We start from the raw sequence: 13,282 nt of genomic DNA on the forward strand, positions 1-13,282 counted from the left end.
TATTATAAATATATAATAATATTATAATATTAAATATTATATACTATCTATTAGAGAGACCGACGAGAGAGAGAGAGAGAGAGAGAGAGAGAGAGAGAGATTATTTTTAAACTACTGCCCAAAATATGAATTTTGTAATCAGTTGTTATTATTATTATTATCATTATTATTTTATTAAAAGTAATGGCTACTTAAGCAGCGTTACACTAGTAGAGATTCTTCTCTATTTTTCTAATACTGGCTTTTTCCGTGCTACTTAAACAGGCTTGTAGAGTGCCTATAGAGGTCATTTTCAAATACAGGGTCAAGAGCAGTGTATATATTTCAATTTTGCAGATAAACTATGATATAGTCATCAAAGTCATTAATGATTTTCTCTCTCTTTTTCTTAAAGCAAGCTTTTGTCTGGAGCTGCCAGACATCCTCTAGGCTGAGAAGCTGAGGTGGACTGCTTTTGGTGTGGTGTCCGTCCTCCTTATATTTGGGGTCGTCAGCAGAGGGTCTGTCCCATGCTGATCTCCTATAAGCTGGTGGTGGTAAGTCTTCTTTTTCACTGGTGGCTTGAGCCACTTTTGCCAAGTTGATGGTTGCGAAGCTGCAGGCTCTGCAGCCGTTTGGACCTCCTTGATGTGTACGGTAACATTGTTGGACGTCGCGTTACGCTGCGGGACATCACGGCTAATTTGATTTTCAAGACCATTGCCAACCTATTGACTTCAAGGAATGGTCATGACATAAGGAGTTGGCGGGACTTTGCTGCAAAGAGTGGTGGATTTTACTAGTATAGATAACGAATAGCAATTTGGACCTTTAAAATCAGTATGGGTATAAATCCTTGGGCCTGAATCTTGGTTTTAGTCTTGGGAGAGGAACATGTCACTCCATCTTCAAAAAGGCCTATTGAAATGGAATGAGTGGACTTTACAGTTGGTATGGATCCCTTAGTCATGGGCATATCCATTTCATTCACTAAAACTTCAAAATAAAATATTGAGGTAGCCTAATACAGTATAGTACACATACTGAATACCTGTGGTTACTTGGTAAGAATCATAACCTGTGGCCCTTACTTCACTTGGGCTCTAACTTACTGTACCTAACATCATCAAACATGCAAGTGTATGAAGGATGTGCATGCAATATCATATGAATAGCAATCAATAATTTGTTGATGGTCTGATGGTAAAATACTTGAAGGTCCTAACAGTTAGTTGATTTCTCAATTCTCAACCCACAGTATCAAAGAAGACACTCTGAAGGGCCATATATCTAAAATTATTTCACGTTATTTTATTCTGTAAGTATTACTAATCCTGTTTTAACAGAAATACCATTAAGAAGTAGAGTGGTTTTTAGTCTCTTATTGAATTTTAAGGTAATTTTCACTGAACTTATATCCTGGTAATTTACTAAGCAATTTCAGGGTATATATTTCAAAAGATCCCCATCCCACCTAACTTAACCTATGGCACTGTAAATTAAAATGAATAGGGCTGTGATCTAACCAGGCCTAACCCACGATGCCGGGTTCTTCCCTGGCTTGGCCTAGCCTGGGCCCTACCTCCAACACCTAATATAGTATAGGTTGCCAGGACACTGAAAATGTTCAGTGAACCTCAACCTAATTAGAATCAGAACTTGCTGAACTATCATGGAAACGTTTGAATACATGCCTATACTTCACTAGTTATATATTTTCTCGAACTAAACAAAACCCAATTTTCCCATGCGGTTACCCATAATTGTATGATATTTTCTGCACAGAAATTTTGTTTACTGAAGAGACTTTTTGACTCTTAAATATAGAACAGGGTGTATATGATGCAGTACAGATGAGATAACTTGATTAATTTACCAATATAATGTGAGAAATTTACCAACTTTTGTTTATGTTTTCACAATGATGACTGTGGGGCTGCTACTAAACATGATGTACCACAGAGCTTTCCGTAAAAACATAAATAAATGGCAGTAAATTTCTCACATTATTTCAGCTAATTTCTCAAGTTGTCTATATGTATTAGTAAACAATATCTCCATGAGGAAGTCTTCGTTAAAACTACTAATTAGTGACCAAAACTACTAAACATCTATCAAAATGAATGTTAAATGTTCAAAACATATTAAAAATTTTTGAACTAAAATTTTGCAATAGTGCTACACAAACAATATGGGGAAAAAGATTTAAATCCCTGAACCAAAGAAGCCATTTTTCAAGCAAGATCTAGATCCCAAAATCCCTTTCAACTGATAATACTTAGATTATTATTATAATACTTAGAACAAAAGAACCAGTCAGATTTCAGTTTTAACCAGTTACCCACATTTCCAAATGAAAATAATAAAAGATACTGAAAATATGCTAGCCATCCTTACCAACAATTCACTCACACAAAGAAAAACTTGAGTGGGAGCCACACTCCCAAGTACATTGAAACATGAGCAAAGAACGTACTGTCATAGCGAGTACCAATATTAACCGATTAAATATCATAACAGTAAATTTGACAGATTTTGTAAATCTTCTCTCATTGGGCACTCTAAGAAGACTTAAGGAAAAAAAAAGAAGTCTCCAATAATAAGAACTGACATAATCTCTCATTTTTGCATTTTATGCATTTTAACCTATTCTTTTCAATGTGTTCCCCATATTTATAGTTAGCCTACCCCTTAAAAATACCCTATTCCAACTCGGGTCCCCCAAAATTGTCAAACCTATACCTAGTAGTACGTATAGGAAAGGGCATAGGAAAGAAAAGAAATAGGGTAAAACATTGCTGTGTGGCCATTTGATCGGAAAAATGGGCCAATTTTTCACTCGATATTTAATTGGTGAAACAACAATACAACTCAATATTTAAGAGTACCATTTAAAAGACTGAAGTTTCATCAACAAAATGAGATATACGAAACCACGATAAGAAGTAAAATAAGCATGTGAAGACTTCATAAAATACGTGTATGTGTTCAAGGCAGTTTTTTAAATCAAACATGGCATGGCATGGTTGTGACTATAATTTGGTTCTACAGTTGTGGCCACGTCCTTCGCAGCACTCATTTAAACAATATTTGCGTAAATATGTAATGTTTATTGATATTACTCAAGATTGTAGCTGTAATCAGCACAATAAAACAACATTTTGTTGCCTATATTAGTGAAAGTATGAGACGTCTTATTCCCGGGGTCATGGTTTGAACTGAAATGCATTTTTACCTTGTAATCAGTGATTTTATCTTTACTGCCATCACAACTGAAACTCCACAGAGCTTATTTGATTGTAATTATACACATTTTGTTCTTAATTCACTCCAAATTTCACTTAAAATACGCGAGTTTGTTTACTGTAAAGCCATGACGGGAATAATTTTTCAGCCTTGTACGTCTGGCAGCCAGAATCCACAAGTTGAGCAGACGACAGTTTAGTGAATTGTTTATGACAAAATTTGTACTTCTTTGCTAGCACTTTTCATTTATTTAGGTCTATACAGGCAGTCCCCGGGTTACGACGGGTTCGGCTTACGACGTTCGAAGGTTAAGGCGCTTTTCAATTATATTAATCAGAAATTATTTCCCGGGTTACAACGCCTACAACACTGATCTGGCACAAGAAATATGACTCCAAAAATGCAAAATAATCAATATTTGAAGGTTTTTTGATGAAAAATGCAATAAGAATGCAGTTTACATATTTTTTAATGCACCCAAAGCATTAAAAGTAAGGTTTTCTTAGGATTTTTTACGATTTTCCGGCTTACGACGACTTTCGGATTACAACGCGTCTCAAGAACAGAACTCCCGTCGTAACCTGGGGCTGCCTGTATTACTATTTTGACTTTTTTTTTATAACTGTATGGCTGAAATAATTTGTCTTTAATTTTTAATAATTGTACAGCTGAAACAAATGTAACCTTTGATGCGTGTTACGAATGGCAAGTCATTGTTGCCAATTTAGTGGAACTTGATACATACGCTGACGCCTTTACAAACTGTTTCCATAAATTCTAGATGTCATAGTAATGCAAGAATGATAAAATTGCTCTATTTGTATATACATTATAAATATATGCTAAATTCACTTATTTCCACGGTTTTGTGTAACCCTTATTCTAAGTTTGGAGGGTAAACAGAAACCAATTGGCAATAGTGATAAAAAAAAAAGGAAAATGCAAACCCGTAGCTAATGTTCTCAGCAAAACCGATGAAATGTGTGTCAGGAATCTGGTTACTTTTACAACAAAAAATTTTTTAAATTGAATTATCATCAACACGTAATAAATTTATGCAATTCACAACCTTATTCTGGTGTTTAACTAATTATTTAAATGTTATGTAGTGCACGCTTCTTCTTTTTCCCAAACAATCGCCATGTTGCCCCGGCTGCCAATGTAAACACCATCGTTGTTTAAGATTGTTATGGAAAAATGTCCCATCGTCTATGGGTACAAGTGGTGTGCGGACTTAGCACAGGAAATGGGAAGTTTGTTTACACAAATGACTCTGCAAACATCAAGATGGCATCAATCTTCTATATGTTATTGTTTTCAGTAAAAATTTCAAAAGCATCATGGAGGTAAGCTAACACTGCGCATGACTTTCATTAACTTCTGTTTAATAGGAAACTATGGCCTTAATTTCTTACTTGGGAGAAAACACTGACTTTGTGAGGAAAGTAGAGGTCTCGAGGTGTTGCTTCCATGGAGATTGACTTGTGACTGACCTCTAACTTAGCTTACAGGCAGTGCTACAGTTATTTTTAGGGAAAGTGGCCGCCAAGCCACACAGCAGCATTTTACCCTAAATAACATTATGAATTTACAATAGTAGTCAAAATGGCACAAAAATATGAAAAAACCTGTTTAAAAATTATATTGCTATAGTATTAGGTATAGGTATATGAGATTATCAGTAGCCTATTAGGTGCCAAAATAGCTCCCATAGCCTAAGCTAAAGAGAATAGGGTAGATCTAGGGTACTTATCCGCGGCGGCCTAGACTATGGCAGTTGCGGTTTGTCCATGCAGTTTTACCTACTGAACAAGAATTTTAAGTAATATTTATTCAGACGACTGTAGTTAAACCCCCAGGGGCCAGTACTAAACACGGCGAAATACATTGGACAGCCCCCAATCCCTAGTGGATCTTGTATCCGCGGTTACGTTCCTTGCAGTCCGTGCGGACTTCTTCTGTAGAAATACCGAGAATAGTAAAATAAGTAACACACAAATTCCAATCTTGAACTGAAACACTTCATGGATCAGGCTACCCTAGCTTAACTTAAACAGGCTAGCCTTAACTGGGCATCTCATCCAGTCACTAGTGACCTACGCTAGCCTACATAGGAATTGGTAAGCCACAGGCTAGACTGAAGTAACAAAAAGATCTTAAAATCGACTCACATTTTAGGAGTAAAATATCACGGAGATAGACAGAAATAGGCTTAATTCGACATTTTAAGCATGACCTTTAGTCTATCGTACTGAGGTCGGGCCTAAAAAAACATTTTTTAGCGACCTCCCAGGTATAGGCTAGGTTGGAGGCCCAAAATTCTCCTCATTTATAACAAAAAAAATTAACTTTCTCACCTCTTTTCACGGCTTCCTCGTACGAGAGGGAGATGGGCTTGCTTTCCCTCCCACCCATGTCGACATTTCAGTGAGTTATGAGTATTCGCCAAGTAAAAATAAGACACCTTTTAAATAACACTGTACATTGTCAGCTACTACTACCCTGCGCAGTTCATTCTCGTGATGATAACTTTCGTGTGTTTACCGTCGTAAATTCGGGAAATTCCTTTGAGTCCTTTACGAATATAAATTAGTTTTAATTTTCAAATACGCGAATTATTTTACATTCCTTGTGTATGCCACTTATAAAATTATAATTATTCGCTTTTAATTTATGGAATGTATTTAATTATTCATCTCGCATCACCCACTATCCCTGTTCATTCTCTCTATGTTAATCTAATTAACCCTCACCTATTTTTCGTATCGATACAAATATTGTAATTTTGATTAAATTTTACTGATAAAGAAATTACGAATATATGAAAATTACTATTAAAGTAAGTTTGGAAATAATTAAATGACTTGGAGTAATATTCCTGAAAAATGTAGGGGTTAGTAGTATGACAAGTGTAGAGCCTACAAACAGCTGACAGGCTTCATTGTTTTTTTTTAATTGAGCAATGAATTTGTGCATAAAATATCGCATGTACATAAGAATATATAAAATGTGTATTTAAGAAATATAATAATTGTGATTAATAGATTTATTTAACGTATCTAAAGGGTAATTCTTTTTTTTTTTTCCAGGCGTCTCATGGTGAGTGTCTGGACTATCGTCTGCTACAGCCTCGAACGATGTCTATTTTCTTCAAACGCTTGCCCTCTTTTGAAAGCACACCCAGTGACACATGTCATATATATTGTTTTATTTCATCGAGTGCATTTATTTGATGGAAAGATGAAACTAAATTTACTCTATCACGAAGAAAAAACATGCCAAAACTAGAGTCGATTACTGTGGAAAATAATGGTTTTAAGAAATCTTCGTAGTATTTTGTGTTTTCTCGGAAATATGAGTTGTATCTAATTTCATTTACTTGATTTTTGAAAAAATTTATTTTAAGTCTTTTATTTTATAATATGCATTGACATGATTAAGGATTTTCACCACAAGCTACTGGTCTAGATTCGATTACTGGTGAAAATAATATGTGGGTCACATTTTGGTTCTGCTGTATTCATGAAAATTTATTGGTGAAACAAAAGCTGAATGAAGGATAAAATTGCCCGATATAATAATGGGAAAGTGATCCGTTGTTACATTGATCCGACTAAGTGAATTATTGCTAAATTCAATACTTCATGAATGCTTAATGTGGCTGGATATAATCTAAAGAAAATTGAAAAAAAAACTGAATGAGGGCAAAATCTCCACGAAAAAGTAGTTAACAGTAATTAAAAGTACACAGATTAGTAAGTATGAAAGCCTGGCTAAAAACAAATCGCTCATATATTTTGAAAATCTATTACTGAGAGATTGAGGAGTCAAAACGCATATCGAAAACATCATTCCGGTTTTTATATGAGGGCAGAGCAATTGCAACTCCATGGACACCGGGTTAGTCCTTTCCCTTGATGCAACACCTTATATTAGTCTTACCGGTCTATTGGGTGTATGTTGCACCTTTCCAAGCTAGAAGAATGTTTTATACAAGTGTTATGACTCGTCAATTTATCAAGAAGAAAGCATGTTCAAAATATTTGGCAGACTTGCTGTGCGCACAGCTAACGTACGAATGGAATCAATATGAAACTAGCTACGTCAGTCGCTTAATATTATTTAAACCAAGGCGCATTTCGAATTGTCTTTTTAGAGCTTTCAAATTTGCTGCCCCAAGACTGTAATAAGTTCCTAATTGGAGGGAGGACTGAACATATAAAGTCTTAAGAAAACATAAAGACCTTATTTTCTGAGTGTTATGATTGCGAGATGGATTTGACAATTAATAAGGAGTACGCAGTATCACAGAGCATCTTCGGTCAAGAGGGACCGGAAAAGAACTAAGTATCTTTATTTGGTTGGTTGGCTACCTGAATTTGTAAGTTTATCTGTTCGATTTATACATCAAACTTCCTTTTCTACAATTTTCGACAAAATCGAACATAGAATACCTAATTTTTTTTCTTGTCAAGCCTACATGTTGCAAGATATAGGTAGCAGTTGAACCAAAAATATCTCATAGTTTACTAAGGTATATTGTAAGAAAATCCGTGTAGGTCTAAATATGAATGAAAAGACAAGAGGGATTAAAATTTATCGAGGAACTAGATTCAAGAATTTCTAGAAAAATCCTAATATTGATAATAGTTTATGCTACAATAGTAAAAGAAAACGGGCCATAGAATTAACTGAAAAAGGAATATTGATATGGAACTATACTAAAATACTCATTAGAAACGTTACATTTATTTGGAATACTGGGTATTCCTAAAAATGTATTTTTTCCATTTAGATTTAGATATTAACCATTTTAAACCATCCGTACCTCGGTATTGATATTTAACAACCGTAGCTTGTGATTTGAAGTTTTCTTAGAATTTTTAATCTTTTTCACAGTAGCAGTCATAATCTTGCCCCGGGTTTAATAATAGCTAAGTCTTTCATCATACAATGCTTTCGTGACATATTTGAGTATTAAATAAATCTCATGTCAGTTTAATCTGAATATTCGCCCTCAGTGAAAATGGCCTCAGGTACTTGAAGTATATTTCACATAAGTTATTTGACGAATGTATAATCATTTGATTTCTCAATCTGGTGTGAGGTGTGGACAGAGAGGAAGGTAGTAGTGTACTGACTTTATTACAGTTGTTGTTTAAAGGCGGCCATACACATACGCGACTGGCTTGGGGTTTGTCCTGCCGGGATTAGCGCGCGCTCCAGTCCGCTTGGGTATTGCCCATACACGCAGAGGACTTGCTCTACGCATATTTTGAGAGGGCAGAGCTAATATGCAGTGGCCGTGTTCCTTTCAGTCCTATAGTGTCCTGATATGGTGAGTGTTTTTAAATCATGGCACCAAGTAAAAGGAAGATAAGTGCAATAATGATAATAGCACTCCTGCAAGACGAATACAAGCATGAAATATGCAAGAAAAATTGTAAAGTATGGGTGAAACCATGGCTAATAAAGAGAGATTTTACCATATGACTTAAATGAAAGAATTAAAGGAAAATAACCAGGAAGATTATAGAAATGATTTAAGAATGATTGATGATGGTTGGGGTGTTCCTAATTTTTATTGCTGCTTCAGGTACAAAAATCGGGTAACGGAATCCATTCATTTAGTTTAGGAGGATCTCTGAATATACAATATGCTTTTCAGCTTTTTCATTTTATTTAACCAACGCAAAGTTTTACCTGCATTTCAGAATGTTTCTCTCTCTCTCTCTCTCTCTCTCTCTCTCTCTCTCTCTCTCTCTCTCTCTCTCTCAAGGTGATATGGAATGCATCATTCTTAAACATACTTTACTTCGTATAACAGGAATCTAAATTGACTCTGGAGATGAATGAATTTGAATATCGATGAAAGGTGTGATATCGATCACTATGGACAGATTTCCTCTCAAATGTTTTACTAGTGAAATTCACAGTCGTTTAAGAATGTTAATGTTTTTTATCGACACGTTTATCCTTTAAAATGTTTTACAAATTAATTGTAAAACTCATTTATATTAGTCAAAAGATACCATGAAAGGCTGGCAGTTTTGGCTTTCACAAAAGCTGTTTGCATCTTTGTCTATTTGTTTCTACATAATTCCAGTAATTGCTCATAAGCTGCTTGTCTTTTTACTGGATTGGAATAATCCGAACTTCGTATTTTCCAAAAGCACGGTAGTGCTCTGTACAGGTCCAAAAAAATCAGAATGAAATCGTGAGATAAATACTTGACTGACTGCGACATCCTTTCACAACAGCAGTACTACCCCGACTCCCACGGGGAAATAAGGTATTGTACAGTTGGACATAGGTTTACCTGGTACACCGTCTTCAGAGACTTCGAAAAATTACATGGTAACAGTGTTTACTGAGGGAGATAGGGGGGGGGAGAACCCCTCCTCTGCTTGCAAGATTTCCACCAATAAACTCTGGAGTTCGTTTGGTGGGCGGAGGTATTAGGTATGGTTGGAGAAAGACACACACACACACGGAGTAAAAAAAAAAAAAAAAAGAAATCTGAGCAGTTTATATCCTTGTAATGAAGATTGTTGTCTCACTTGTAATATGTTTGTTTATTAAGGTTCCATTTAACTTTCGGCCAAGACGTTATCTTACCACCGTGTCTTTTATTGTACATTGGTCATATTCATTACACAATACTTAAGATGTATCAACATATTAAAGTTATATTGGTATTGCCGAAAATCACGAACATCATAACAGGATATTTTAACCTTATCATGTAAGCCAAGTTTACAGCATCGGTTGCAGTGCGTTTCCAACAAATTCTACAATAGGAAGCTATCAAGAGAAGCGCAGCAGCACTTGATTGAATATACCCAAAAACTCAGTGAATGTGTTGAGAGTCTCCGACACTTAGCTCCTCCTCTCTCTCTCTCTCTCTCTCTCGACTCCTCTCTCCTCTCTCTCTCTCTCTCTCTCTACTCTCCTTCTCTCTCTCTCTCTCTCTCTCTCTTATACTAGCTAACTTATCTCTCTCTCTCTCTCTCTCTCAGCTATACCAGCTAACTTAGTGACATGATGCCATCTAGAAAAACCCCTTACCTCAGTATGCAGTTCTGATATGTCATTAGTGTATTCAGGAGAGGATCAGTGACCTAATAATGTCGAAGATTGCTCTTCCTGACAATATCCATAAGCATAACGAAAGCAAAGAAATTTCTCATCTTTGATACTGCAATTTCATTCCACTCTTGTTCCCTTGAGTGTTCGCTTCATATATTACCCCATTTCATAACATGAAATTAACGATTGGATATCTCTACTGTCAGTTCCATTATAGAATCATTAAAAGCAGAATAAAAACTTTATTCCTGATATACTTTTATCAAAATCGAAGGTGTGCGGCAAAAAATTATTACCACCAATCCTTTGCCACACAGGATTAGCTGGTTTGACATTTCTGACAACCTCCTAAGCCACCCTTACCTCCCCTCCCCCGCGCTGTTCATACAAATGGAAGACGAGCAGAGCAAACCGCCAGCAACAGCACTAATAAGGCACCAAGTAGACAGAAACAATATTGATACAATAAGCTATGAAGGCACGCAAATTCAAAAACTTAAGAACGTCACATGACGTAAACATGTGTGGGACGACTTCTGCAACATGTCATATGACGTGGTTGACCTTTTAAAGGTTAACTGTTGTTTTTCTAAAAATTATGTATGCACTGATATATTATAGACTATATATTTCGTTGACCTCAGGTGATAGGTGAAGTCATTTGGGCTTTCCTTATAGTGGCTGACATAAAGAGAGTATCATCTACTGAATTGACAATTTCCTTTTAAAATATCCTACAGAGCATATGACCCCTATACTCAGAAACGACAACGACGGCCAAAAAATATGCACATTTTTAACTCTTGTTCATATAACTTAGGTTTTAACCAAAGATACATTGAAAATATCAGTAGGATATAAAGCATTACATTTCAAATAATGGAAACTATTTTAATAGACTCCAAGAAGCTAATAAGCGAAAATAAGCGGCGATATATCATATCTGTATCGGCCACACCACAGTGAACAAAGTATACAGGTAAGGCAATTTGCCAATACTGTTACCGACCTCACTGTATGAAAACAGTGCTCGGCGAGTCATTCAGTTCTATAATTCAATGCTGTTAACAAGAAACGGTGATTAGGGAGACACATCAAAAACATGTAGGGCCCGAGTAAGTAGGAAAGTTTACTGCAATACTCTCAATATTGTATGGCGGCATTATGCCATTTTTTTTTACAGATACTTCGAATATTATATCAAGAATATCATGGTTATAATAAAAACTTGTTGAGAACTATGTTTATTAAAACATATAATCAAATAACTAGTGAGAACAAAATGAGAACATTTTATTTCCTATTACAAAAAATATAACATTTATATTATACAATCTATTACCTTGACCATCCACCCTCTCTCTCAGTCACTTCCCTCAATCTGTCGGGCATCGAATGAACAAGGTTGAAAATTTGCTGCGGTCTCCGTCTACAAATTTCCCACTGAGAGTTGATATGAGCCATGAGTTGCTGTGTTGTTCTCTCATGTTCCATTTTCCATGTGTTCACTATCTGGGCCCACACGTGTTCAATTACATTCATATCTGCTCCTTTTCTCGGCCATTCAAGAAGAAGCAGGTTATCCTGTCCGGCAAACCACTCTTGAACAACGCGAGCAATGTGAATGGGCCCTGGTGGGAGGGGAAAATTCCTTTCTCGTAATGAAGGCAAGAAGGAGGTTTGCAGCAGCTCAACATACTTAGCTGCTGTAAATCGCCCCTCGATACGGAACACATCACCCATACCATGCAGACACACCCAGCCCCATACGTTGCAGGTGACATGGCCGGATCGAACCACCTCAACGATGTTACGGGGTTCATATCTGAATGAGAGAAAAATGGGGGTATATAATATATATCATATATATATACCTTTGGAGAATTTAAATTCTCAGTGATGAACAACACTGAAAGAATTATATTGTCTAATTATTTATTTAATTATATTTGAGGAAAAAGAGGAAATGATGCCACTGTCCTTTACCTAATATTTATCTCAGAAATAGCACTCTTATTTATGTTTACTCTTTAATATATTTTGACAGTCCACTTCCGTGGAACAAAATCTGAAGATTAATAATTAATATAAAGAAGAATGCAATTGATAATTGATGCAAGTAATGATTTTGCTTATCATACCGAGTTCTATTTGTTTGCCAATAATGCAGCTTCCCGTGCGATGTGGACGAAAAGCACTTCTCGTCAGTAAAGATGACCCGGCCCTGAAAGTCCAAACCCTTATCAGCATGACGTTGGGCAAAATCAAGCTTTCCCGCCTTATGTCACTCCGTCAAGAGCTCCTTCGTCGCTGGAGTTCTGTGATGAATCTCAGCATAGTGGAGTCTGCTTCGTACTGTCATCGATGACACTTCTAATCCAAGGTCTTCACGAATGGCATTGGCGTTGGTTAAGGGTTGCTCTCGAGCCGCCCTGATAATGGCGTCGTCCTCAGCTGGGGTGGTTTTCCGTGGACTCCCTGGCCTAACTAAGAGAACATATTATCTTAAATGTTTAACATTTATATAACATCGCAATCAATTCTAGATTCTTCAAATTTTGTACTCGATTGATTGATCATAATTTAGTAAACATGGCCATATATTTTTGGTTTCAAAAGCATATCAAATAGAACGTGATTACATATTTCCATAACATTCTCAATTTGGTTGGTGGTTATTAAAGCCGTAAATCATTCCTGAGCCATCACTGAAATGACATTTAATATATAAACTATAGCTATCATAAGACGCACAATGACTGTGACGGGGTGGGCACAAATAAAATGCTCTTATAGGCTTAATTTTACTGAGACAACTCAATCGACTATCTAACTTTGTTCATGGTTGAGGTCGGCAAGGGTCAAGCACCCACCGGTGTGGAATTATGGAGGTGCACCTGAAATATTACTGTGGTTTTGGAATGGCTGTGGATATCTGTGATCTAACCAAAATTATAATAGCGAGACG

At 36.2% G+C, this 13,282-nt stretch overlaps 1 protein-coding gene across 1 annotated transcript in view; it reads right to left on the reverse strand.

Annotated features, from left to right (window-relative positions):
- Positions 1-5,760, reverse strand: part of LOC135205492 (ubiquitin carboxyl-terminal hydrolase 32-like) — a gene marked incomplete in the record, with an annotated part of 352,787 nt that extends 347,027 nt beyond the window's left edge. The window contains 1 exon segment of the mRNA XM_064236209.1: positions 5,583-5,760. Coding sequence (XP_064092279.1) covers positions 5,583-5,640 — 58 coding nt within the window.
- Between the last annotated feature and the right edge of the window lie 7,522 nt (positions 5,761-13,282).

Source organism: Macrobrachium nipponense, chromosome 24 (assembly GCF_015104395.2).
Source record: "Macrobrachium nipponense isolate FS-2020 chromosome 24, ASM1510439v2, whole genome shotgun sequence".
NCBI classification, from domain to species: Eukaryota; Metazoa; Arthropoda; class Malacostraca; order Decapoda; family Palaemonidae; genus Macrobrachium; species Macrobrachium nipponense.